The 26,718-nt window shown below is 41.2% G+C and overlaps 1 protein-coding gene across 2 annotated transcripts in view; it reads right to left on the reverse strand.

Annotated features, from left to right (window-relative positions):
• The window catches only part of sema3g (semaphorin 3G), a 50,113-nt gene that overhangs the window by 19,047 nt on the left and 4,348 nt on the right, over positions 1-26,718 (reverse strand). For both annotated transcript variants that reach the window (XM_086105838.1, XM_086105829.1), the window contains exons 2-4: positions 13,332-13,492; positions 6,033-6,095; positions 1,057-1,176 (exon numbers count right to left, since the gene is read on the reverse strand). In XM_086105838.1, the coding sequence (XP_085961964.1) occupies positions 1,057-1,176; positions 6,033-6,095; positions 13,332-13,492 (344 nt within the window). The remainder of the gene's footprint in view (positions 1-1,056; positions 1,177-6,032; positions 6,096-13,331; positions 13,493-26,718) is intronic.

Raw genomic sequence — 26,718 nt, forward strand, 5'->3', positions numbered from 1 at the left:
AGGAGAACACACACAGTGAACGTAGCAACTAAATCCACGTGCTCCACTGGAAACACATACCACTAAAATGTTGGTCACTTTCCCACCGCAAAGTTATATTTCGACTTTGTGGATGTTTAGCCACTTTCCACTCTTCTCGTGCCCACTTTGACTGCCTCCCGCTGGGTCACATTAGACTGTCATGGCAAGGTCCACAACGGTCTTAATGGCTCTCATTCATCCATTCTTGTCTTTTGTTTGGCTTTGAGAGGAAGGATGGTTCCAGATTCCCATCAAGCTGAATTGTTAGCCCAAAGGACAGACGGAAAGGAAAAACTTCTTGAATCGTTTAATATAATTTAGAATTCAGAAGCCTGATAGTTTAAAAATTTGGCGTTCAAGTCACCACCCAGAGAGAGCAACAACGCTCAGTTAAACGAGCAAAGGATTGCCTCTGGCAGTATGTTTTGTTTTTTTCTTATTTGGTTTTGGCTTAACAATTACAGTTATAGGTAGAATCTGAGAAGATGATCTCACATTAAAAGCAGTAAGACTCCATAATGCTGCATTACGTCACATGCTATCATTTGTTAGCTAAGTCAATGTAGATTGTTTTCTTGTTATCATGTTTTACAGTGTTTAACGTATTTGTCCACTTATGAAGCAGATAAACTGTTAAAAAAAATTCCACAGACTTAATGAAGGTTTTATGATTGCGACAGTTATGTCCTTGAACTGATTATTTCTCTTTCCAATGGGAGAAATCACTTCAAAAGTCCAAATGGAGATCAACCAACATTTCTGGAACATGTTGTGAATGCTCATAAATTTTCCACCGTAAAGTCCAAAATTCAGGATTAGAACAGAATACAACTACTGACATTTAGATGAGTCAACTACTTTGCAATTATGTAAATTAAATTCACTTGGGATTTATACATTCATGGACACTCAAGTTTACATTTAACTCCTAAATACTTCTGGTAGCACTTTTAATTCGAGCAATAATAGTTGGCTTTTGTACAATGGTGTGGATATCTTACACACTTACGGTTCAAAGTTGTGTGTGTTGCTTACCTCTCCTCTGTGGCCCACGTAGATGAAACTGCACATTGGATGGAATGCGCCAGTGCCACAGGCCAGGAGGTGAGTTCGGTTGTATGGCTGCAAGAGGCGCACAAAGTTGGCACACTCCGTCTGCAAAATGCAGAAAAACATCGACTGAGACTGTCGGCATATACTTCTGCTGCTGAGATCTGTTTTCTCGCTCTCACAAATTACATACTGTACGTACAGTATTATATTGCATCAATCAAAGCGCAGCGTGAAATGGGGTAGCTGTCCTCCAAATGCAGATTAAACTGATTTTCAGGGTTACCAAGGGAACAATGTTATTTCTTGACGATTCTTATTGATCCCACATGTTGGTGAGCCGGCTCAACAAAGACTTTTTAGTGGATGGACTATGATAGACTCTCCTCAGTGGTGGATTACTGGCATTTATAAAAAAACTACTTAGACTGTATATAAAAAAAAGCATCTCATCCGTGTACCACGCCAACTGCCCGAAGACAGCTGGGATAGGTTCCAGCACACCCATGACCCTCGTGAGGAGAAGCGGATTACTAAATTGATGTATATATATTATATATATATGTACTGTATATAGATATATACATATAGATAGATAGATAGATAGATAGATAGATAGATAGATAGATAGATAGATAGATAGATAGACATACATACGATAGATAGATAGACATACATACGATATTTTCCACACTAAAAGGCGCACTGGATTATGAGGCGCACCTTGAATGAATGGCCTATTTTGTAATTCTTTTCATACATTGGGCACACCGCATTATAAGCCGCAATCTACATTGCTTCCACTAGATGGAGCTACGCTCAATGAAACACCGACAGAACGATCAGATGTCAGTAAAACTTTTTTAAGAAAGCAGCGACACAGTTCACTTAACCAACAGCAAGTTATAACGTTGACTCATTAACGTTGAACTCTCTTGCCACTGCTCTATTTCCATGTTCAACTACGTAACCGATCGCTTTAAGTTTGAATTCTGCATTGTCAGCAAATCTCGAGCAAGGAGCCATTTTGGGGGCGAAATATTATCGTAATGACCATACACAAGGCGCATCGGATTTTAATGCACGCTGTGAGCTTTTAAGAAAAGGGAAGGCTTTTCGGTGCGCCTTTTAGCGCGGAAAATACGCTACATACATGTATATAATGTTAGCGTGTCGACCTCACAGTGCAGAGGTCATGGGTTTGATCCCGGCTCAGGCCTTCCTGTGTGGAGTTTGCATGTTCTCCCCGTGCCTGTGTAGGTTTTCTCCGGGTACTCCAGTTTATCTCCCACATTCCAAAAACATGCATGACAGGCTGATTGCACACTCTAAATCAGGGGTAGGGAACTCCTGGCTGTTTTAGATCCCTCTCGACTCCAACACACCTGATTCAATTGCCAGTCTTGTGGAGGCTGATATCAAGAGAGATGACTGGGCTGCTGTTCACTTCTTAAACAAGATACAGTACTTTAGAGACATAGATTAAACAAATACAATCCTACAATAGGCACCGAGCTCTGTGTGGCCTCCAGTGAAATAAAATGTTGACAATAAAGAAATAGGCCTATGCTCAATGCTCTCTGGGTTTTGCGGTTTTATATATGTGGGTGGCTTTTATTGAGGCCATAAAGAAAGTTGAAAAGATTTCCTTTTCCTCAATATTTTTTTCCACTGCAGCAGTAGCTTTGACATGAATGTTTCCAGAATTGGAAAATAGGCATTTATAGATGAGGAGCTTGGCTGAAGAAAAAAAATCTGAGGACCTTTCTGTGTCAATTTTCACATGATGAAAGAAGCTTTACCAAAACCATGTGAACAAAGTACTGCAAGTGCCTTCCCAGTTCAACTTTATCCGACACTTAATGACAGAGCCAGAGCTATTTTCAGAATGAGGTAGTAATGGAGAGAAATCAAGCTGAAATCAGTCAGATTGGGGACATGTGTGTCCCACATGGAAGAAAAAAAACAGCATTTATAGAAAAAATGTGGTCTTTAGATTTCAGAAACATGATCTGCGTGCCACACGCTTCACATCATTTCTATCATGGCCTTATCAATCCCACCTGACATTAGACATTGGTGAAAAGCTAAAGATGCCTTGGAAATTTTCAAGCAAGGCCACGTGCCTCTAGTGTGTTCTTTTTCCACCAGGTGAATTTAAGGAGTACATAATAAGAGCGCACGCCTCCGCCAAGGTTGAACCTAAAATGAAAGCAATTTGGTTCAGCCACTCATGGAGAATGATGTCACCATAGATCAGGAAGACAGGACTAATTTCTTTCTGTGGCAGTGGGAAGAGTTCATTCATGAAAGTGGTAAGACAAACTTTTTGATTTTGGGGGTGGGTCTACAGGCGATGTGGACTTGGCCAGGTCCATGTGATGCCCTGGTGCCCCACATCCAGGCTAGGTACGGTCACTTGTTCTCTGACTTATAATTCACTCCTTGCTTGACCCGTCACTTAGCCTTTCTTGAGAGACCCCGCTAGGGAACAAATAGACCCCAACATCATAGTTCCTTGGATCACTTGGGTCAGGATGAGGATCTTAGTCATCTGACAAATGACAAGACTCTATTTCAGATGCCTCTGGGAAACTTTTGTAACTAACATGGAATGGGTGACTCCAGCAGGAAGGAGAACCAGTGTAGGGTCCCACAGCTGGCCTCGGAAATGCCTCAGAATGGCCCTGGTGTAAGTACGGGAGGTGGTCAGAAACAAATGGACACTACAACTTCTGCCTCAACTGATAATTTCCCAATCGCAAACACCTCTTAACTACCGTAAATCCACTGTGAGACAAATGGTTAGGCTTCAACACCAACATAATTAAAATATCAAACCAAGAAACACACCGAATGAGAAAAACCTAAGAAAGATTCACATTAAAGTGGACGCTTCATAGCATTCATCAACATTTTTAAATATTCATTTGCAAGTGTTGAAATCAAGTCTTGTTGGCCGCATGGATGGCTCGTTGCTAACAGCTGTTAGCAGTTAGCAGGAGCGCTGTCGAGACCAACTTAGCTTAATATAGGCGCAAATCATTTGTACTCCCAGGTCTGTGGTTTCCCCCCTCTTGCAGACTGACATCAATCAAGAGCACACACACGCATCATATGATATTCAAACGGTCGTAACAGATGAACACGATCAAAGATGAATGTGGAAGCACTTCCACAGCTGCATGGGCTTGCCAGTTCTGCTCTCTGCTCCAGGTCCCTGACCAGTCAGACCATTTAGTAATGACACGAAATGAAGCGGAGGAGATCATTTTTCTCAAAATCTACCAAAGACAGCCAGGAAAGTACTCAAAAGGCTTGCAATGGGTCTCACGTCACGAGTCATGTATTCAAACTTTCTGCTTAGATTTTGTCTACAAAATTTTGGATATACAAGTACGCTAAATGAAAGAAACATTTAGAATTTGGACCACGTATTATTTACGTATAATGTGAGCCAGCCGCACACACTGTACATATCACAAAGCCCTCCTGGTCTCTCCTAGTTCAAGCAGATTCATTATCACTGCATCCTTACTGATTTTTCAAGTGCAGCCTTAACATTTGAGGACTCCGAGAAATAACAGTCTACAGTTGGACAAGGTTTTGGATTAAAGGTTCAACGCCATAAACAAAAGGTCAAAGTAGCCAGCAGTGGATAAGGCGCGCTTCCTCTTGTCTCATGCCAGCATTTATGGCTCGAGGTGGTCAAAAACAGCATGGGTGAATTACCGGCTGAAGATGACAAATATTATCGTCTTCAGTCACGACGTAGTTGAAGATAATTCTTTGTTTCAGCTCGAACTGATGAGTATGAAGGCCGAGAGGCTGTGATTCATCGGTGGGAGAATATCATTAAAATGTTTATTGGGGGTGGACAACTGTCTATAGAAGGAAGGTTGCCAATGATTGGCAATAACGCAGACCACCCTCCATGCCCTACAATATTTATTTTTCCCCAAGTGCTGTCAAAGGTTTTTTTGTTTTTCCCAATAGAATGATTGAAACTAAACATTGTCTACATGTCAGAGAGGCATTTTCTTTTCCACACAGAGAAACAATGTGAAGACCTCTAACCTTATCCACCCTTTTCCCTTTTCGTCAAAGTCAGTTGTGTTCAACACAAGCAGACAGCAAACAAATGAGATTAAAGGTGTGTCAAAGTTAGGGTTCTTGCTGTCTTTCCCTTAGTCGAAAGATTGCAGTCATCCATCAGCTTTGACAAAGAAACCCTCAGACACACAGCGAGCGAAGAGACGAGGGAACGCGAGGCGCCATCTGTGCAGTCAAACATCTCTGACGAACATATATGGACTTGTATAACACACAGAATTTCTCATGAGTATTCAGTAGGAATTTGTACTAAAGGTTTCGCCCTAGATAATGGAACCTCTAGGGTCGAACACACTCTATTTTTGGATGATGGTCAACGTCCAATTTGTTCACATTTGGAAACACTTTTACCATATCAAGGCTGGAAATTGTTTTTTTTTTTCTTAGAGTAGCAGTTTTATTAATCAGAGACTTCATCCGAGTCGCAATTTTCTGTGACATTCTCACTCAGTATCGGGGCGCTTTTTCCCCAATCGGTTATGAGGCAATTGGCGAGGTGAGGAGTGGAAAGCGTAAACACTGGATAACGCTGCGTACGGAGTTGGCGTGTTGTCAAACACATCGCAATTGTTTGACAACTGTTTTTGTTCATTTTCAATTTGTCAACCTGACCCACGATTTCTTTTTTAATGTTCTGAAGAATACAGACATAACAATTAGCGTATACTGTACTTGTCACCATGGTAATAAACAATCCACAAACTCAACGGTAACCATAATTAACGCAGTCAATGAATCAATGAATCCATTCTCCACTGAGCAGAGAGTGTTTCTTTTCAATGTCACAAGTTCACATCGTTAGCTGGCGACAGACAACATTTGAACATTATGAAACGTGTGTGACTTACCTGTGGCTCCTTCCCCCTTTGAATGCAGTCTTCTCTGTTGCCAGGCAATGGGGGCCAATAGATCTGTGAGGAGAAAAGACAGAGGGACGGTGGTTCTTATTTAATTGGTTAACTTGACTTAGGACATAAAAGACATACACCAGACCATGTGACCATAACTGCGGGAAAAAAAATATCCATGCGTTAAGACTCGAAATTGATTGATCATTCATGTCTTAATTTTTAGTTGCATATACAAAGCTGACAGTGCCATTGTCATTTTGGAAGAAAAGGAAAGATGCTGCTGGCAGGATGAAGCAAAAAAGGCATCACAGATATTAATGAAGCCTGATTATATTTTTGGTGAGGATCCAGTAAAAGCATCCAGCAGATACAGGATTTGATTTAACCTCGTTTCATTCAATCTGGGTTCAATTATGGAACAGTCTTCCCGAATGATAATAGCACAACACTTCACTCAGTTTTCCTCTATGAATCAAAAAGTAGCCCGCCTCGTTGATTATGCACCCATTGGGGTGTGCACCATAACTATGGAAATATTATCAGTGCTATGATGTCGCTTTCATGGCCAGAGTTGAATTTGCTTTATGACTCTTGGATTCTTTTTGTTTGTTTGTTTGTTTTATATTGGAGCCCTATTTTGAGATGAAGTTATAACGATGATGGTATGAAGACAGTGGTTTAAAAAAAGCAGAAACTTGGGTAAGACGATATCTCATCTGCTCTCAAAGACCGTAAAACGACCAGCTATGCATAGTTCTGATGAAATGAAATGACATAATTTAAATGAATGGTTTCATCGCAATGTCTGAATGGCCCTCGTTTATTATACAATGAACAAAAAACATTGAAGCTCTTCTAATCCTGCACAATCAAGTTCTTTTTACCTACAGCCCCCCCCCCCCCCCCCACCCCCCAAACACTGCCTCATTAGGGAAAACCCAAAGCCACAGAAATGCGACCCTCATGAGCACCATGTAAGATTTGGACTCATAATGCTTTCTGACTATGATAATAAAAGACATCAGATTTCAGATTTCCCTGCAGATGAAACCTATCTCAATATTGACCTTCAATGGACTGTGAAAGCCTGCAGTTTCTTGTAACCTGCTTTGTTTTTCCGAACAGACACATAAGAGCCCAGGGAGGACAATAAACAGTCTTGATACGCAGGACAAGACGATTGTTTTGATTCAGAGGGTGTCAGGCCAATTATAATGTTTTTTTATGTCACACTTTTAAAAAATCAGTTTCAGCGTGTCTCAGAACATTGACATGATTATACTGTATTATATGTTCATTTTTACAAATCTATAAGTGCTCATACTGTATTATACATTGTAGTTGGTGGCCATTTTATTGGTTAAGGTTTCAACGAACTACCGTTATAACGTACAGATTCCCTCGAGGTACATTGTAACGAGGTTCAACTACACATATATGTACAACCATGCCTACGAGCTGAATTGTCGATGTATTTGTAAGTTTGTCTGTCCGTCTTTCTCTTTTCTTGGCTCCCCGGCGAGTCACGAAGTTGTGCCATCCATGCGCCACACCCGGCGATGAGGCGATGCCAGCCTCTCCGTCACAAAGCTTTGTGGGAACATTTATTGCAGCTAGTTGTATTTGCCTTTCATTATCGTTTTATGATTGGTTGTCTTGAATGTTTTCATGAGCTCAACCTTATAAAACGCGACAATAAAGATTTTGTGCTCTAGTTTGTGGTTGTTGTTCTTTAAACAAAGTCGGGTTGAGCGTGTCAAAATAAGCATCTGTTGACACGGACCCGCACATAATGTGACACAGTAAATGGCTCACTGAAATGAGATATGGTGCTTTGATCGCGTCGCTGACACTCACATAACTGGAGCAAATAATCATCTAAAACGTCATTTATGGAAACTTTCAGCGGATTGCTATTTTTAAAGTGTTATTGGTATGCGTTAGACTTGTGCCCGGAAGTTAGCACGCCTCCGAAGTCCAAATGCTGAAATGGTGCTTGCAATTGCTCTGAGTCATGCCATTGCTGGTTTGGACCGTTCACAAAGCAACAGTGTGTTTTAGTGGCAGGATATGTGGCTGTAAAAAAAAAAAAAAAAAGTGTTTTTTTTTTTTTAATTTGAATTTCCGAAGCTGTATATGTGACATATACTCTGCTGCCCTCACTGGTGTGCACACCTTAGCCTGACGGTAGCAGTTATGTGACACCGCTAGAGTTGATTGATGATCACTTTGGAGCTCCAGCAGTTCAGTTTACACTGAGCAGAGACAAGGTTTGCCTGTGAGTATTGTTGGATGGCCAATTTGTATGTGTTACTGCTATCACGATGATCAAATTAAGTCGTTTAAAATTAGTGCGATAGTGATGCTAATTTTGTAAGCCCATCCAATGTTATCATTAAATTAGTGGACTCATGTTAGGCTAATGGTGTGATGTAGGCAGTGATGTTGTGTTAAAGTGCTCTGAATAAACATTTATGACAAATAACACTGCACTTAATAAGGTACAAGCAAATAAAAACAAAAACTCCCAACCTTTCTTGTAAGAAATAAGTGGAAAGGGCACGAGAAAAAGTACAAGTCGTGCCACAACAAAAACAGTACAAGACGTTTTCAAATGTAACAAATGTGAACAGTAAACACTTCAACAGGGAGCTCATTGGGAAAATTCATGAACAGTAGACACAATTTTGGTGAATTAAAGAGAAGCTAAGAATAGACGATAACGTGAAGCTGGGATCAGAGGAATCCGCAAATAAGACATCTTTTATTTCAGCAACGGGAGTTAAAGAGGCCCGTATAAGTTATACACACACACACGGGTGGTGTCCCCTCATAACACAGTCGAACCTCCAACCACCCGGAGGTAATATAACGCAGTCAATACCAAAAATGCTATTTTCATGTTTTTGGGGTTTTTTTAAAAAAAAGAATCCAGGCTCTCAATCCCAGGCCATCATGATGTATTTGTATTTCTTTATTCACGTGGTAGGGTAAGGAAGCATCTGAAACTGGCTGGCACTGAATGACTTGTCAAATACAAATTCCCCTAAACGGCAGGGTAAAATGTGCCTCAGACAGAAACCAGAGTTTGCACTGCAGTCATTCATTCCATTATGCGGGACTTTTTAAAGGCACATTAAAAAGCACAACACAACTCTCTCCTCAGCAATACTACCTCTCTTCACTTTTATCGACACTCAGTGTCCATCATCGAAGCTAAAGGGAGCATTGTTATTTAAATGTTATTATATGGGACAGTGAGTAACTGAGTTTGATAATGTAATTTACAACTTTTCTTGTAGTTTTAAGAAAGATTTAAAATGGTGACCCTCGACCTCATCATTTGTCATTCTATTGTTTTTCATTGAGACAATTTGATTCTCAACTCAAACAAATTGGAGATATCTAGTCTATAAACAGGAGTTGGACTAGTTCAGATCTGGCACCGTTTCTTTGGCTTGTTGCTGCACTGTAATATCCCCCCTTTTTTGTTCCGAGATCTCCTCCCCGCGAGATATATGGCTGACCTCCACCAGTCATCCAAGGTCCTTCCTGTTTAACTCTCAAAATGTCACCACAAGGTCTCTAAATTTGAATCCATCCTCCGACATCAGTCGGAAGTGTCTGTCCTTTGATCACTGTTGTTGTGTTGAATCTGTCGAGAGTTTTAAACGGATGAGAAGTGAAGGACAGTCAAACACGTCTCCTTTCGCTCTTTTCAACCTTGACCTGATATCTGGCAACAAAACCATCTCTGTGAGCCAAAACCATTAAGACCCACAATCTTTGTTCTTGGGCCAGATGCTGAAACAAACTGGAGTTTTAACAAAAAGCACCAGTGTGCACTCAATCAAGTTGTACAACAGAAGAACTTGGATCAGCCCTGCTTGTATTTCATGACATTCACACCCTTAAACTCTGACACAAAACCATTGCTTAGATGCTTTCTGTTTTATCTGTGCTCTTGCAGCTGTTGACTCAGAATCACATATCAGACTTTCCTTGACCATTAATCCATCTACCGTATTTTCCGCACAATAAGGCGTGCCTAAAAGCATTCAATGTTCTCAAAAGTCGACAGTGTACCTTATAATCCGATGGGCCTCATATATGGATCAATATTCTGATTTCTTCGACGTAGTATTTTAAAAGTTCTGTTATGCATTTTGTTACAGCTGCAGCGGTTGTGACAGCTCTATATAAATAAAGCTGTATTGCATTGTATTCCCTTTAGCATAGCTCTATCGAGTGGATGCCCATCGCAACTGCAGTCACTATTTTAGCGTCTATTCTATGTGCCTTATAATGCGGTGCCCCCTATATATGAAAACAGTTTTATAATAGGTCATCCATTGAAAGTGTGCCTTATACCCCGAAGCACGGAAAATACGGTATTTTCTATAATGCTTGTCCTCATCAGAGTCAGGGGTGAGCCGGAGCCTATCCAGCTTGCATTGGGTGAGAAGAGTGGAATAATCTCCCGACAGCCGCAGGGCACATATGTAAAAACAACGATTCACACTCACATTCACACCTACGGGCAATGTGGAGTCTTCGATGAACCTAACATACATATTTTTGGAATGTGGGAGAAAGTGCAAACCCCGCGCAGGATGGCCTAAGCCCAAATCTGAACCCCAAAACGCTTGATTGCGAGTCGGCCATACTCCAACCCCGATGTGCTGCCCACTTTCTCTGTCTAATTACTGAATGAATCATCTCACTTCAGTTTGCAAACATCCAGCCACCCATTCGGGGTCGTAGGAAACTGGAGCCTAGCCCAGCCAATGTTTGGGAAGGAGGTCAAGTACACCAAGGCATATATATAACATTGACACTCACATTCACACCTATGGGACATGTATTTTCTCAATTTTGGGGATGTGTGAGGAAGCCTGAACATGCAAACTCAACAGAGAAAGGTCAGAGCTGAGATTCAAGCTCAGAAATGTTGACTGTGAGGAAGATGTGATAACCACAGGTTTAACTGTGCTGCTTTAATATAAATCATGCAATCATGATATGGTCTCTATCCTGACAGTTATTTTCTACCAACTGTGAAAACAGCTGAATCAATGTTTATTTTACGTATTGCTGTAATTATGTATGGAAACCAAGGACTTGTGGTCTACACACTACCTCTTTCCAAACATTGGTGTTTTGATCCATAGGGGAAAATAGATTTTTACACGAAACAGATCCGTTTCATTTGCGGCAGCACACTTTGCGTAATTGAGCCAATGAGATGAATTGCGTAAACTGCCAAAAAAGAAAGACGAAAAGTTGACTGTCTAAAGTGAAACCAACATTGTAGTCTTTGTTCTGCTCCAAGAAGTGTTCAAGTCTCCATTTTATAAATCATAGTTCAGTCAAGTACCATGTTGCATTGTGTCTGATATTGATTTATTGATCGGAACGTTATCCTACTAATGCTTTTCCATTGGCAAAGACAGCTTAGACTTTTTCAGAAGTGCCAAATTTACACTGTATAGGTGACATAAACCACTGCTGGTGGTTGATTGGTCAAACAGATAAGTCATTTCCATGCGGTTGTTAGTTTTGAGGATTGATGACGAATAAATGACAAAAAATAAATGCACGCTAATCGTGCGCCTTAACTTTAAAACGATTATCCTCCACAGTGTCCATTTGACAGCGGCAGCTCATTTTCTTTCGTTCTTCGGTCCCACGCCATGTAAATTGTGCCTTACTATGATGGCCAACAAAAGTTAATACAGGACGGAGTACATCCTTCTCATTCATTGTTGTTTCGCATCACTCGTCGAACGATGCATTCAAAATATGACGAGATTTTTGGACTCGAGTGGAAAAAGGCACAGAAAGTTGAACTTTTGAGTTCGACTCATCCATCCCCACTGAGATGTGAAACACTCCAAGATGACTCCGCGTGAAGTAAAGCGCAGGTGTAAGAACTCTTCTACGTTTTCAGGACTGATAACAAAGCATGGCCCTCCTAACTTCAAATTAAACCAAGATGTGTAATATATCTTGTTTCATAAGAGCGTCCCACTGACACACGAATCAAGATAGAGATCTTGGTCTCAATGTACGATTTCCTAATAATTGTTGAGGACATGCCTGTCTGTGTTGGGCCATTGGAATCAGAAATTAAATTCGCTATTCCCCCCGACCCCACCCGCAGTGTGCCCCTGCGGTGACATAAACACAGCAGTTGTTCCCAAGATGAATGTTCAAGCAGTTGAGTTTCAAAATCAAACATCTTTTGTCAGTTAATTGATTCCACATTGGAGAAGGCCTCGCATGGAGAGATGCCAAAATTGGGATAGGGATGGCGCCTCGCAAAAGAAACCCAGCCGTTCCTGTTAACGTAATCATTTACTCTCTTTTTTTTTTGTTTTGTTTTGTTTAGTTTCGCTTTCATAGTATATCTGTTAGGACACACTCATGCTTCATGTTTCAAATCACGGCACGGTATTCATTAAAGATAAACTGACCAAATAATTAAGCACTTGTTATGGTTATAGTGAATTGGATGAATGCTCCAATGTAATGATCGCCTACTGTTCAATCGGGGGACTTGATTTATTTGAGTGCAACTTCATGTCGCTGCATTTTTTTATTGAGCATATGATCATTCATGGAGGGTACAACCTGTTTCTGTAACATTTTGGCCGACCATACACTTGCCAGGTCATAAGTTATCTGATGAAGTGTATTCATTACATTATCGTATTCTCATAAGTGGTGTCAAAATTAAATCATGAATCGACAACTGATCGAGTGTCAAATTAATAAACAACTATTTGAAGAATGAAGTAATCATTTAGTTCCGTTGCTGTCCAACTCTTGTGACTTCGGCCTCTCACCGGTCATTTTTCTCTGACTTCTGTCATCCGTCATGAAGTCAGACATGAACACAAAAGAGGGGTTTTTTTTCAACCACCAAAAAACCAAAACAATAATTGTTTAATAAACAGTAAATGGAAAAAATGTGTATCGTAAAACACTTTAATGCAAAATAAAATGTTCTCCGATCATTTGAATAATCGATTCGAAAAATATTCAATAGGTACCGCCCTAATTAACATTATTACCTTTTTTATAATAAACAGGAAAATAATTAGATGGTTCTAAGTTTGAGTGAGGCGTGCGGTGTCTATTTTGATTCTCGTTTATGTTACCACGTTTGGTTTGTTGCCTTATAAAAGAGCGCCAGTCCATTCATTGGGTTCACAAGGGACGATCAAGTCATAATAGGGATTACGTGTGTTTTGCTTTATTATCAAGTATATGATCGAGTAATTGGAACGTTACCTCTTTGGACTCGCTCCTGCCTGGTCCCAGGAGGAGAGAGTACATGACGTCTTTGCCCCCCAGGAAGAGACGGTCACGGTACTCATCCAGATAGACGGTTGAGAGTGAGAGTTGGCCATGATGCCCACTGAAGATAGAAGACCTGTTGGTGGACAGTAGATCTGCATATACAAGAAAAATCATTCAGATTACTAAATTGTAAAGTACCAGATTACAATTACTGTACTTCTTTTTTGTTAACTGTACTTATGAACAAATGTCACAAATCTGTATTTTAATTGTACTTTAATTTTCTGGCAACTTTCTCTCTTACTCCTCTAGATTTGACAACAGTGAAGTTTGTTGTGGCGGTCTAAAGTCAAAACGTCAGCGTAATTTTAGCTATCCTGAGCTTGTTTAAGCATATGGCTAATGTGATGGTCAGGCTAGCATGTGCTAGCTAACGTCGCTCATTAGCCAACACACAGCTCTTTAACAACTGTAAACTACAAAAGTAAACTCAAGAGAGAAAGTGAAATGAGAATAAATGAAAATGTAATTAAAAATCTAAACGTTTGCTTTTTCTAGTTTTGGTCTGTTTAGTTTATTTACCCAGGTGTCGATTTCAGGGACTGTACTTCATACTCAACTCAACTCAACTCACCTGTATTTACTTTAAAACAACCATCGCTGTATACAAAGAGCTGTACATGGAGCAAATATCATATATACAACAATAAAACGATAAATTAATAATGAAGACAGGAGAAAGCCCAAAACAGTAAAACTGCCGAGGCAAATGCCAAAGAATACAAATGAGTTTTGAGACGAGTCTTAAAGATGGGCAGCGAGGGGCCTTGCCGAATGTTCAGCGGGAGGTCATTCAAAAGAGACGGAGCAACGGAAAAGGCTCGATCCCCTCTGAGCCTCCGCTTCGTTCTTGGTACTTCTAATAATGTCTAGTCTGCAGACCTGAAGCGCCGGGCTGGTGTGTAGGGGCAGAGGAACTCAGAGAGGTGTAGAAAAGTTGAAGGTTAGGAGCGCAGTACATTAGTGTCAAAGCATAAGTGACTAATTTCTTCCCAATGGTTTGTTATATTTTCTCAACTTTGCACTCACAGCAAATAGCATCCTCGTGATTCAACTTTTTCCATGGAAGTCCAGGCACATGTGGTCTTCACTCAGAACAAGCCCCACTAACGGATTTACCTGGAATTCGTTTTAGTCAGATATATCGTTGCACTTGTGAACAGAATTCCTGTGGGCATGCACATGTCGACATTGTTTTACTCACCAAATCAGTAGCGCATATGTAATCCTACTTAACGACTGCTGTTGGAGTCGACTAATCATTCATTCAAGAGAGCTCTGCCTTGTATGAAATGTTGAGTACTTTGGGGATTTTATTTTATTTATTTTTTGCTATACACACACACACACACACACACATATATATATATATATATATATATACAGTATATATATATATTATTGTGTGTGTGCCTTGAAGTTTTACATAGCTACATAATGATTGGAGAACATTTCAAGGCTTGTTGATGTATCCTCATAATATAATTCAATTTTATAATACAGTATTACATTTCACGATACCAGCTGTATTGATGACATTTTTTCTTTCTGTTGATTGCCTTATAAAACACTCTTATTTTGCCTTATAATAAGGCTCCTCGGGTCTATTTTACAATTAAATTGAATTTACCAAATACGGTTCCTTGCCTGATAAAGCCCCACAGTAAATCATACCCTCAAAAAAAAATAAAAAAAGGGGGAAAGCCACTGAACCAAGACCAGGAAACATAACTCCCACTGCAAGAATAACATCGAGCGTGCACTTTACATCCAATAATACTAAATCATGCTGGGTAAAGTGAAAGAAAAAAAAATGTGCATGACATACAATACAGATTAGAGGCTCCCACATATTCGCTTATCTATTCAAGTGGTTGCAGGAGAGAGCTTGTGCACCTGGTTACCCCTGACCCAATCTGGCAGCAGCTTTAATGTCTAAAAGGTTGTTGCAAAAACTCAGCAGGAGTGGCAAAGAGCAAGTTGAACTCAAGTTCAACTTGACATGGGCGTTTCCTCTGTGGATGATATGCACACACACACACACACACGCACACAATAGAACCGACTAATTTCTTTATTTTACTGAAATCTAAACAAATCCAATGCAGACCCATTTAGTGTGTTACAAACGTCCTACTCTGTCCCCATTCAGTTGTGGAAAAAGCTGTCACTATGATCTTGAGTGTTTTATTTGGAAAAATATTTGATTGCAGCGCTCAGCTCTATTGCATCATCATCATGAAATACAGAAGTGATCAAAAGAGAAACACAAGCAATCCAAACAACCCTATCTATGATCTGTTTATCCTTGCATTCACCGATCCATCCATCACACGAAAGCATTAGCTGCGATTACCCTAAAATGCAATTTGTATAGTGCACTGGTACCAAACCACAAAAATAATCATCACAAAATACATTATAGGAGAGCACTGCATTGATTGATCATTGATTCAATCATTTTTACACATCCAATACATTTGTATTATCGACCGTGATCCAAACTACTGCCTTTGCAAAGAAAACAACACGGAGTTTTGTTGACACTCTCAAGGATACAGCACGGAGAGAGAAGCTGTCATTGGAATGCAAAATCCTCAGAGTCTTTGGACTGATCAGCTTTCCAACCATCTCTCATCACTCGGATGATACACACACACACAAAACTCAACGTTGAACAAGTAGTCCCTCGCCACTCAGTGGAGCACTGACTGATTGAACCATAGGGGCCGAATATCCTCTTTGACACCATGTCTATCAGTGCAGCTTTGCAGACAAAAACACAAAAAAATCCCCTTCCATTTTCTTTGCCACCTATTCTGCTCTGGATCACTGAAAGGCTGACTTAGGGCGAGAGGCAGGGAACAACCTGGATTCATCACTTGTCAATCACGGGACTGAATTTTAGGAAAACAATTTAACACCTGTGGGGTACTTTACATGGCTACATGATGAGGTTTTCTTTTTTTTTTAATCACCAAAGACATTGATATTGTGACTTGCAGTTCGCAAAATCTGTAAAGGTCGCGGGTGTGTTTTTAAAATGGATGACATCAAATTTGTGTAGTTCGCGATTGCTAGACAACATGTAAATGTTGTTAGCGGGGCGATTCTCGGATCAGACGTTTCGGGGTGCTCAGTTTTGTGTTTACAATAACTTTAGCACTGTGTTATTTTTTGTGCTCAAATAACATTCTCAAATTAATGTAGCATCTACTTGAAAGCAAAAACACCCTCACCAACATTTTTTTTTAATTGGAAATTATTTAAGGCGTCAAACGGTAAAATCTGCCTTGGATCTTCTCGCAGAAATGTGTGTCCTTAATATTTGACACTGCAACAACTAAAAGTCATTATAAAAGATTATTAGCCTTCTACAGTGTATTTGAAGCGTTCATAAAGCTCACTGATGATGAGCGCAATTTCAACAAGCCGACATAAAACATCGGAGCTGCCGGGAGTAGAAAACAGTGACGCACAAGCTGAGACATGAGTGATACAGTGAAGGCAAAGATAAGGACAGAGCAAGGAGCGAGGCTTTGACTCGGAAAATAACGAGGAAGAACAGCATGCGGGAAGATGAAGCTGCAAGCCGGAGAATGTTGAGGCTGATGATGGATGTGCGAAAACCGAGAGCAGCAAACCGAACAAATATAATGAGGGCAGGAACTGTTAAACATGATGCTGCTCTGTTCTGTATTCTTTGATAACTTTTATATGGTGTTACATCATGTCTGAATTTGTTAGTCACTGTGACTGAAACTAACATTTTACCCAAAAATGTGGGTCACGATCCTTTTATTAAAGTATCAAAAATTATGTCTTTGTACATTTTTTTTATGACGGCTTTGAAAATGTTTATACAGATCAATTTAGGCTTAACTCTATTTACTGTACACTTACCACAAAAATCTGTTTTAGTATTCAAGTTGGTAACTGAGAGAGAAACACTATGCTGGCACAAATATTTTTTTTTTGTTTAAAGTGATTGCTGTATTTTCTTTCCCGTCAAAAGGCTATGGATTGCGTGTTGACTAGCTACTTTGTAGAACACTACCTAGCTTATCATTTTAGTCAAACAGAGCTGCAGTGAAAGAAATTGCTGCATGTGGCAGTTGAAACCACATTACCGCCACCTACAGGACTGATAAGGAACAGGCCAGCACATCAAGACGCTACACACAAACAGTCCAGTAGAACGTACAGTACAGTAAACTTCGAAAGCATTCTTATTTTTCCTCTTAATAAAACATCCTCAGGTATTAATTGTGATGATAAAATGATTCAGTTCAGACAGTCTGAATATTGATAATCTCCTTCTCGAGCCCTGTTACTACTACTAAATAGAGGCAGAATAAGAAATTCTATCTTTTGCGCTTGTAGCAAGCATTGTGATTGAGGATCCATCCTTTACAATCTCTCGTGTTCAAACAAAGAGGTCTGCTGTGAGCGTGACATCTTAACCTTAAAACCTGCGTACAGTATCTGTTGGCCGCCCTTCACTCACACACATGCTAACAGGAGAAGCCATCTGGTTTCGACACATATACACAAAGGCACCAACTCGCACTCTGCCGCCTGTCAGGCTTATCACTCTGTGCTCATTCCAGGGCTGGAGTGAGGAAAAAAGTCTAACTTCGGGATGACAGGCGGTCATGATGGGAGGATGTGTGGCGCGGGCTAACTTGTCAAACTTGTCAGCGCAACACAGTTTACGCTTACATGTAGCAACATGTGACTTCGACGTGTCTGTAGGTGTCACAGCGAGAATTAGATTTTAATGTGGAAAAAAAAAAAAGGCTGAATAAAGATGATGCTTCGTTTATCATGCTCAGTTTTGACGCCTCCCTGACGCATTTCACCCGATTCTAAATGGGAGGGTCGAATGTATTTGGAATGATGTCATGCAAGTCTATACTAGTGTAAGAGTTGCAGATTTATTTAATTTTTTTTTTTTTTTAATTTAAAAGGCACATGACGTTAGTCAAAAATAATCTTTGTGTGACTGTTGGAAAAACAAGCATTATGATTTTATAATAAGCATAATAGCAGTGCCATCAATCAACAGATTGCAAAGTGGTCACAGCCCATTCAAGTCCATCATGCGCTGAAATTGCAAAGGACAAAAACAGCCCTGCCACACACACACACACACACACACGCACACACACAAACAATGAGCTAATAGCTTACATCTGTAACGTGTTACCCGTCTTAACAGCTCAACACCTCACTGGAAAAAAGTCTCCCTTCTCCCTATCCGCACTCTCTTGTGTGCCCATCCGACCATCCATGCATCCATCCATGCATTCTTTTAACCACTGCTCTCCATCGTAAGTTGGTGCCTTCTGCCTATCAACTTCCTTTCTGGTTTTATTTGTCCCCACTCAAAGCGGCTTACTTGTCAAATATGTCTTGGGTTTCATCCCTCGTGTCTCTCCATCTGTCAGTCTCACCTTTGCCATTGGCATAGATATTCTTTGGCCCGTATGCAGGGTGCCTCAAAGAATCCGAGAGAGAACTCTACATCTGTCTTCAATGTGTCTCAGTTGCCCGCAGAATACCACGACAAAGCGAAAGTGACACACAAGAGTGCCTGGTTTCTGAGGATGTGTCAAAGCTCTGCGATGGTATCGCGTAGACTCGGCCACTTCAAAGGTATGCGCAAGGTTTAGTCAAGGATTTGTTTACAGTGGTCCTCTTAGTCAACTTAAAGCCTGCATGTGCTGGGTTGTTTCAAATCCAAGAAAGACATGCGACTTTTGGCCTTCTCATTCACTGCTGCCCTCCCATTTTGGTTTCTTAGTCTGGAGGCCTGTATGCAAACGGTTGAAATATGACTTACTGGAATATGATAAGAATGTATTTTACTGTCCACATTTGCCACCGCATTTTACTGTGGAGATTCTTTGTCTCTGCTGGTTTTCTTGGATAGTCCCGAGATATGTCGATGAGAGTATCTGGTGACTGTCAATTACACATGCATGTGTTGGTCTCTTTGTTCCCTTTTCCGAGCGACTGTGGATTGCAGTACTGTCATCATGTTACTGTATTTGACCTTCTAATAAGAGCTTCAAAGGCACGTTGATGCTCGTCTTGCATGGTACTGTCGAGAGGAGTCTCACCAAAATGTTTGAGACGTTTATTTTAAGACATATGGAAGTGCTCTGATGTACTGGGAACTCTGGTAGCAGAAACCCAACTACTGTGCATCTGTTATACAGAAGTGTATTTGAAAATAATGGCTTTTTTCTTTTTTTTAAATGAACTGTGTCCGGGCGGCCCGTTAGTCCAGTGGTTAGCACGTCGGCTTCACAGTGCAGAGGTACCGGGTTCGATTCCAGCTCCGGCCTCCCTGTGTGGAGTTTGCATGTTCTCCCCGGGCCTGCGTGGGTTTTCTCCGGGTGCTCCGGTTTCCCCCCCACATTCCAAAAACATGCATGGCAGGCTGATTGGATGCTCTAAATTGTCCCTAGGTGTGAGTGTGGGCGTGGATGGTTGTTCGTCTCTGTGTGCCCTGCGATTGGCTGGCAACTGATTCAGGGTGTCCCCCGCCTACTGCCCGGAGACGGCTGGGATAGGCTCCAGCACCCCCCGCGACCCTAGTGAGGATCAAGCGGTTCGGAAAATGGATGGATGGATGAACTGTGTCCTTTTTGTAAGTCAACCTGGCAGGTTGACATTAAATAGATTGTCTCGTTGATCCGATAACTAGCATCATGTCTTATTGACCCAACAACTAGCATCACGCAGTGGACCTCAAAGAAAGGATTGTGCTCTGGGGTTCATATCCATCCATCCATTTTCTGATCCACTTTATCCTCACAAGGGTCTCGGGGCATGCTGGAGCCTATCCCAGCCGTCTTCAGGCAGTAGGCGGGGGGACACCCTGAACAGGTTGCCAGCCAATCGCAGGGCACACAGAGACGAACAACCATCCACGCTCACACTCACACCTGGGGACAATTTTGCGTGCCCAATCAGCCTGCCATGCATGTTTTTTGGAATGTGGGAGTGAAGGGTGACTTCTGCTCATTTTTAGTCGAGTGAAACCTCTGCTGTGGCCGTTTGTGTTTCTTAACAATAGTTGCTTAAAATAATAAGATAAGATATCCTTTATTTGTCCCACACTGGGGAAATTTACAGTCTACAGCAGCAACATTGTGGGTAGAAAGAAGAAAGAAGAAAAACAAAGGGTTTGTATTCACAAAATAAATGTTACAGTTTCAATGCACACCGTTCAATTAAGTGCAATATAAATATAGATATAGATAAGGTGGCTGTGCTAGTTACAATTGCTTTTCACATCATTTTATTTTTTTATTCAGCAGCCTGACAGCAGTCGGTAGGAACGAGCGGCGTTGCAATGATATGTGTCTTGCGCCATATTTAGTCTAGCCTGTATAACATTTTCATGCCTGCAGTAAACCAAGCGCGTCCTTGGAGCCACCTGTTAGCCTTGATACACTGCTTACTGGAGACGGTTTGATACAAGCTAAGAATCGGTTTAGGAGACACTGAAGTCTCGAGGTTGCACCATAATCTCGGTACCGCCCTTCTGATGAAAGAAATATGTTGTGAATCCCTTCCTCCTGGGCACTCGCGATCGCAGCCATTGTCTGTAAACCATGGGTGCCTGGAATATTCTGCCAATAAACCCTTTGAAGGTACTGTTCATCAACTCCAGCCTGTATTTGGATAACCAACATCCTCATCATCTGAAATCAACGAACACGCGGAGGAAAGAAGGCCACTTTCCTCCAACAGGAGGAAACCGGAGTACCCGGAGAAAACCCACGCAGGCACGGGGAGATTCTGCAAACTCCACACAGGAAGGCCGGTGCCGGAATCGAACTAGGTACCTCTGCACTGTGAGGTCGACACGCTAACAACTGGTACACCAGGCCGCCCGGGGTTAATATCATCATTATTATTATTATTATGAACACTTTGTCCTGAAATAAACACACACACACACACACACGTGATCAGTGTTTAAACCTCGGTGGCCGCCTGAATTCTCTCAATGCTCTTATTGTTTTGTTGGGGGTTTTTTTCCAGCGTCATTAACTGATTAGACATAAGGAAAACATTTCTACTGGTTTGGAGTATCATCTCATGGAAACCGGATTAATTCCCTGGCTATAAGTTTCCACGAAGTGATAAAAAGCAGATGCGCTTCAGAAATGCACTTTTTGGGGGAGGTTGACGGATTTGCTGTGGGAGTGAAAAGGTTCACTTTTCAAATCTCATGCTGACGTGCGCCGTGTACAAATTGGGCATTGGCAAGATCCTAAACTGTGTGAAGCTGCGGACTGAAATATACACGCGCACTTGTAAAGGCTAAAATGAAGGGGGAGCACATGTGAATTTTATTACAACCTGTATGCCGGCAAAATATAAAATGCATGCAAATCACTCACAGACATCCACATGTCTTCTTTAAGTCACTTCAGTTGTCAGCCTTGCAAAGCAAACTTGAAATCTCTTCCAATTATTTTCGCTTTCACATTTGATTTGCACACACACACGTGCACAAAAACACATCCGCTTTCTGCTGACAAACCAAGCGTTGGTTGACAATGTCTTTCCCGGGTTACTCTCGCTTAGCTGTTTATTGTTGCAGAACGGCAAGAATTTGGGGAGTCTGACACAGTCTGCTGCATGTGTATGCTACCTGCTCTCGCTGCTTTTTTTTTTTGGTGCAAAGAGAGTACATTGTTCAAGTGAAGCGGGACAAAAATACAAGATGGACAGCTAAGCATACGGCACGTTGAACTTTTCGTGTAGAGCATAAATTTAATGTGTTTAGACAAACGTTGCACACAACTGAACATTTCGTCGGCCAATATATTATGCCATTCTCCTACTTTCAAGACAGCCAGCATAACACTAAATGTTGAAGGTGTGAATTTACAGACAAATGATTAGCTCATGTTGATTTTGCAAGTACTGTACTTTTGGTTTGATTTATTAAAATACAGTATAATGGCTTATACATGGCCAAAAGAAATGAGCTAAAGGGAAATTGTCTTTCCTCACAAAGGCTGTTGAAATAAATCACAGACTTGATAGCCACGTCCTGACAGAGTAAATCCTGGGATTTCCTGGCAACCTGTCACTGTTTTTTTACTGCTAACTCCTCTTTGAGCTCAACATATTAACACGGCGAGACGTGAAGTGGACACGCGGTAAAGGAAGCAACTACTGTTATGGGTTGATTTTGGTTTATGTCAAGTATTCTGTTTCTAGAATTGAAATTAAAAAATCACTTAGGAGCATTTACACCCTCTTTAGCGGAAGGTGAATGAAAATGGGCATTTTGCTGTTTATGACACCTTATAGAAGGCTGTTTCCTTGGCAACACATCAGAATCAGAATCAGAATCAGAATCATCTTTATTGGCCAAGTATGTAGAACACACAAGGAATTTGTCTCCGGTATAACACGCTGCATTAGTATCATCGTAAACAACAAATCATTGAACCATTTTAGAGTGACCAGTAGCAGTATTTGTAGTACAAGAAGAGTGACTACGTCAGTGACTGTTTAAGGAGTTAATGGCTAGAGGGAAGAAGCTGTTTAAGTGTCTACTGGATCTGTAGCGTCTGCCTGAGGGGAGTAGCTGGAAAAGGTGGTGGGCAGGGTGCGGGGGATCCAGGAGGATTTTCCGTGCCCTTGTCTTGATTCTTGCAGTGTGCAAGTCCTCAAGAGTGGGTAGGGCGGTGCCAACGAATTTTTTCCGCCGTCCTAACTGTCCGTTGATGCAGAAACAGCAAACATCAGAAATGACTCAAACATCATAAGAAATTTAATGCAAATGACTCGTTCATTTGCGTTTTTGATCCAGCAAGTTGGTGCTAATTTTGTGTGGCTTTCACGTCGAGGTTCCTTTCTGTTTGGAGTTTGCATGTCCCACAGTTTCACATTCCAAAACCATTCATGTCAGGTTCAGTGAAGATTCTAAATTGTCCATGCAGGTGTGAATCAGCGTTTACATAGTTATCTATACTGCGTGTGATTGACTGGAAAATAGTTCAAGGTGAACTTCGTTATCATTACATTTGTCCTTCTCGAGTTCTATTTTCACAAGCCTGATTGACGCCACCTCTTGGATTTTTTCTTTTATTTTTTTGCCCTTTCGTAGCTTTTTTTCTAGATGGCCGTGATTTATTTTTTTTAATTCTTGATCAGGATTTAGTTGTCTCCGCTTCTTCAACACTCAATATTCTCATCCCCCATGTCTCCTAGTTGTGTCTTTGCAGCCATCATTCTTTACCAATGCCATCACTTGAATACTTTCACCAACAAGTCAACGCTATCATCCACTCATGTTGGTCAATTTGTTTGTTTTGGGGTTTTTTTTTGTATGTGACATCCTATGTCAGTTCTCGTATAACAACTTTTATTTGTTATTAAGGCTCCAGTTCCCCTTCAGTATTGACAATTGAGGCATAATTAAAGCATGATTTTATGATGGCATGAATTTGGCCCTGTAACTCATTATTTCAATTTCTAGCCATTCCATCCATCCATCATTCGAACTGCTCATCCTCACGAGGGTCTCTGGGCAATAGGCGGGGTGCACCCTGAAACTGGGTGCCAGCCAATCGCAGCCATTTACACTTCGCCACAACTCTGGACAATTTAGAGTGTTCGCTCAACCTAGCATGCATGGTTTTGGAATGTTTCCATTGTTTCATATTTGAAAAAAAAAAAGCTTCCAAATCGGAACACATTGGAAGTCATGTGTGGAACAGATGGTGTGATAACGTTCACAGTGATGGATGTACCAATAACCGCGGTTCGTGGTTGAATAAATAAATAAATACATACAACTTTGGACACACGCATGGCAAGCTGCTGAATCAACGTTGGACATCCAATCCAAATAAAGAAACAATAAATCAGTGCAGAGCTGAAGTGTTGTCTTCAGGGTGTGTCAAGTGCAGAAAACTTGGACAAATGGCCTCTCAGAGTTTCTGGCCCCCCACTGGTAATGTCACAATTGCTCCAAAGTACTTGGAGTTTACTTTTTACTACTACTTACCTCCAATGGAAATGTTTCCACATATTACCTTTGTAGGTCAATGATTCTTTGATTAAAAGGAAGTAAGACGCTCACATTTTGATGATGCGCCCGTTTTATAGACCGTGCTGGTATTTTGGGTTTCTATTTTCTATTTTATTTTATGTTATTTCGGTACTTTGTCTTTGTTCTTGTATTATTTCCTTGCCTCTGACCAGTGATTTTTTTTTTAATCTTTAAAAGTCAGAGGGCATGTTTTCTTCATTATCAATATTCTGACTCCATATAGTTGTGTTTTCAAAAGCGTGTTCGAAGAGAAACTCAGAGTGGTCCATAAGAAACATTGTGGTTGCACTTTCTGACGTCAACTCAATAATAATTGTTTAATTAACCTTTTCGCATAACTAATTGTCATTCAGAGGATGCTAAAATATTCATGTTCCATCTGGAGCCACTGTATACGGTTCGACTTGATGGCCTATTGTTTAATGTGAATTTGGCCCATTGTAACCTTATTTTCCTATGTTGGGTTTTCAATCAGAGGTCTGGAAAAAAAATCAACTGGTGGAAAAGAGAAAGACAGAAAATTTGCGGTCATCGTGCTTGAGCATAACATGACCAAGGAAGAGGAAAAAAAAGTAATGGCCGATGAAAAAGAATGGTGAAAGTGAGAAAAAAAATAAAAGGGCTCAAGGACACGAATGGCTGCCACAATCTAGTCAGTTCCGGCAGGCTCTCGGATTATCCCGCTGGGTCCAAGAACAACCAACACTCCACTTTGTATTGGTTTGTGGGCGATGCCAATAGAGCAAACACGCTAATTCATTCACAGGCGGGGGAGACAAAACTAACAGAACTCTTGACTCTCAGAACTAATGCGATCGGCTCCAAAAAAGCCGATGGTGAGAGCTCTTCTGTTTTCAAGTGACCCCCCGCTTTGCTGAAAACAAAGTGAATATTGTATAAAACAGACTGTGTGTGTGCGCGTGTTGTGTGTGTGCGCGTGCGCGCTTATCTGTGTATAGCTTCATATAGACAGAGGAGAAATGAATAAAAGAAGTTGGCAGGTTGTCCGAAGAGGAAAGACAAATAATGGACACAAAGAAACACACGATGGGAAATTGCTACGGCGCCTTGCTAGACCTCCCTGGAGGATTACAAACACATCCACAATTAAAGCAGGTCCACGTATTGTTGTTAAGATTAGTAATTACTTTGTACACTTGTGGGAAAATGAAGCATCTAAATAAGGCGGTCACATCCCGCATTGCGCCCTCGTTAGACGGTGGGCTCTAGCTTTGAAGATGGTGTAGTTGTGCTCACGCGTTAAAGCTACTATATCCTTATTTCCATGCCAACACAAGCCTCTGTGTGCCTGTTCAGTAATTTGCTTCAATTTGGGTTTGGGGTACTGACGGCGTTTCCTTTGATGTGCATTGGACAATTTAGCGGGTGAAATTAGACTAAAGTTTATGCCTGTTAGAACTAACTGTATTGGCGCAGGGAGTCAGATGATTTGAATTTGGACACGTTGCAGGCAGACAGAGTCTGAGCTCCACGGATATGTGCGGTGGATGTCATCCTACATGTACTTCATTCATAAATATGACAAAAGCGTGCAGAACTCAAGTCATTGAACACAGTAATATTATTATCGTCTTTATTTTTGTATGTTAAAAATCATCTTGCCGGCCAGGGCAGAGGAGGGCAATCGGGTGGGTTGCACATGTGCTCTGGATGAAGGCTGTCTCCAAGTTCCCATTTCACAGATGTGTGATCTCTCGAGCCGACCCGTTGGAGGTCGACCTGCAGTTCTTTGCATGCCTTGACCTGCTGTAAGACTCAAACACCTCACTATCTTCTTCCACCATGTCAAAGACTATCACAGCACACCTTTTGCATGCAGCATTCACTGTAAAGGAAATGACGGGAGCGATTGGTAGTGAAACGTATCAGCTGTGTTCACACCCACAATGGCACAAAACACCCTGTTTTCCTTTTTTTTTTTTGGTTCCCTATTGCTTTGGCCGCTAGGTGCTACAAGTGACATCCCGTGTGAATTCAAATGTCTTTGTGGCTCTTGATTTGGATGACGAACTCCAAAGACTGCAGGTTTACCGAAGTATAAATGCTTTCTTCCTGTCTCAACCCCCTCTGCACGCTAATTGATAGAAATGAGATAATGACACCTTTTCCTGTCGCTAAATTACTTCCTAATCCTCCCGGGAATACAAACACCCTGTGGGCTATTCCTGGTTGTCATGAGAATGAGGGGGCGGAGGGTGGGAG

This window comes from Hippocampus guttulatus, chromosome 1, assembly GCF_054856545.1.
Source record: "Hippocampus guttulatus isolate MCC_2025c chromosome 1, RoL_Hgut_1.0, whole genome shotgun sequence".
NCBI classification, from domain to species: Eukaryota; Metazoa; Chordata; class Actinopteri; order Syngnathiformes; family Syngnathidae; genus Hippocampus; species Hippocampus guttulatus.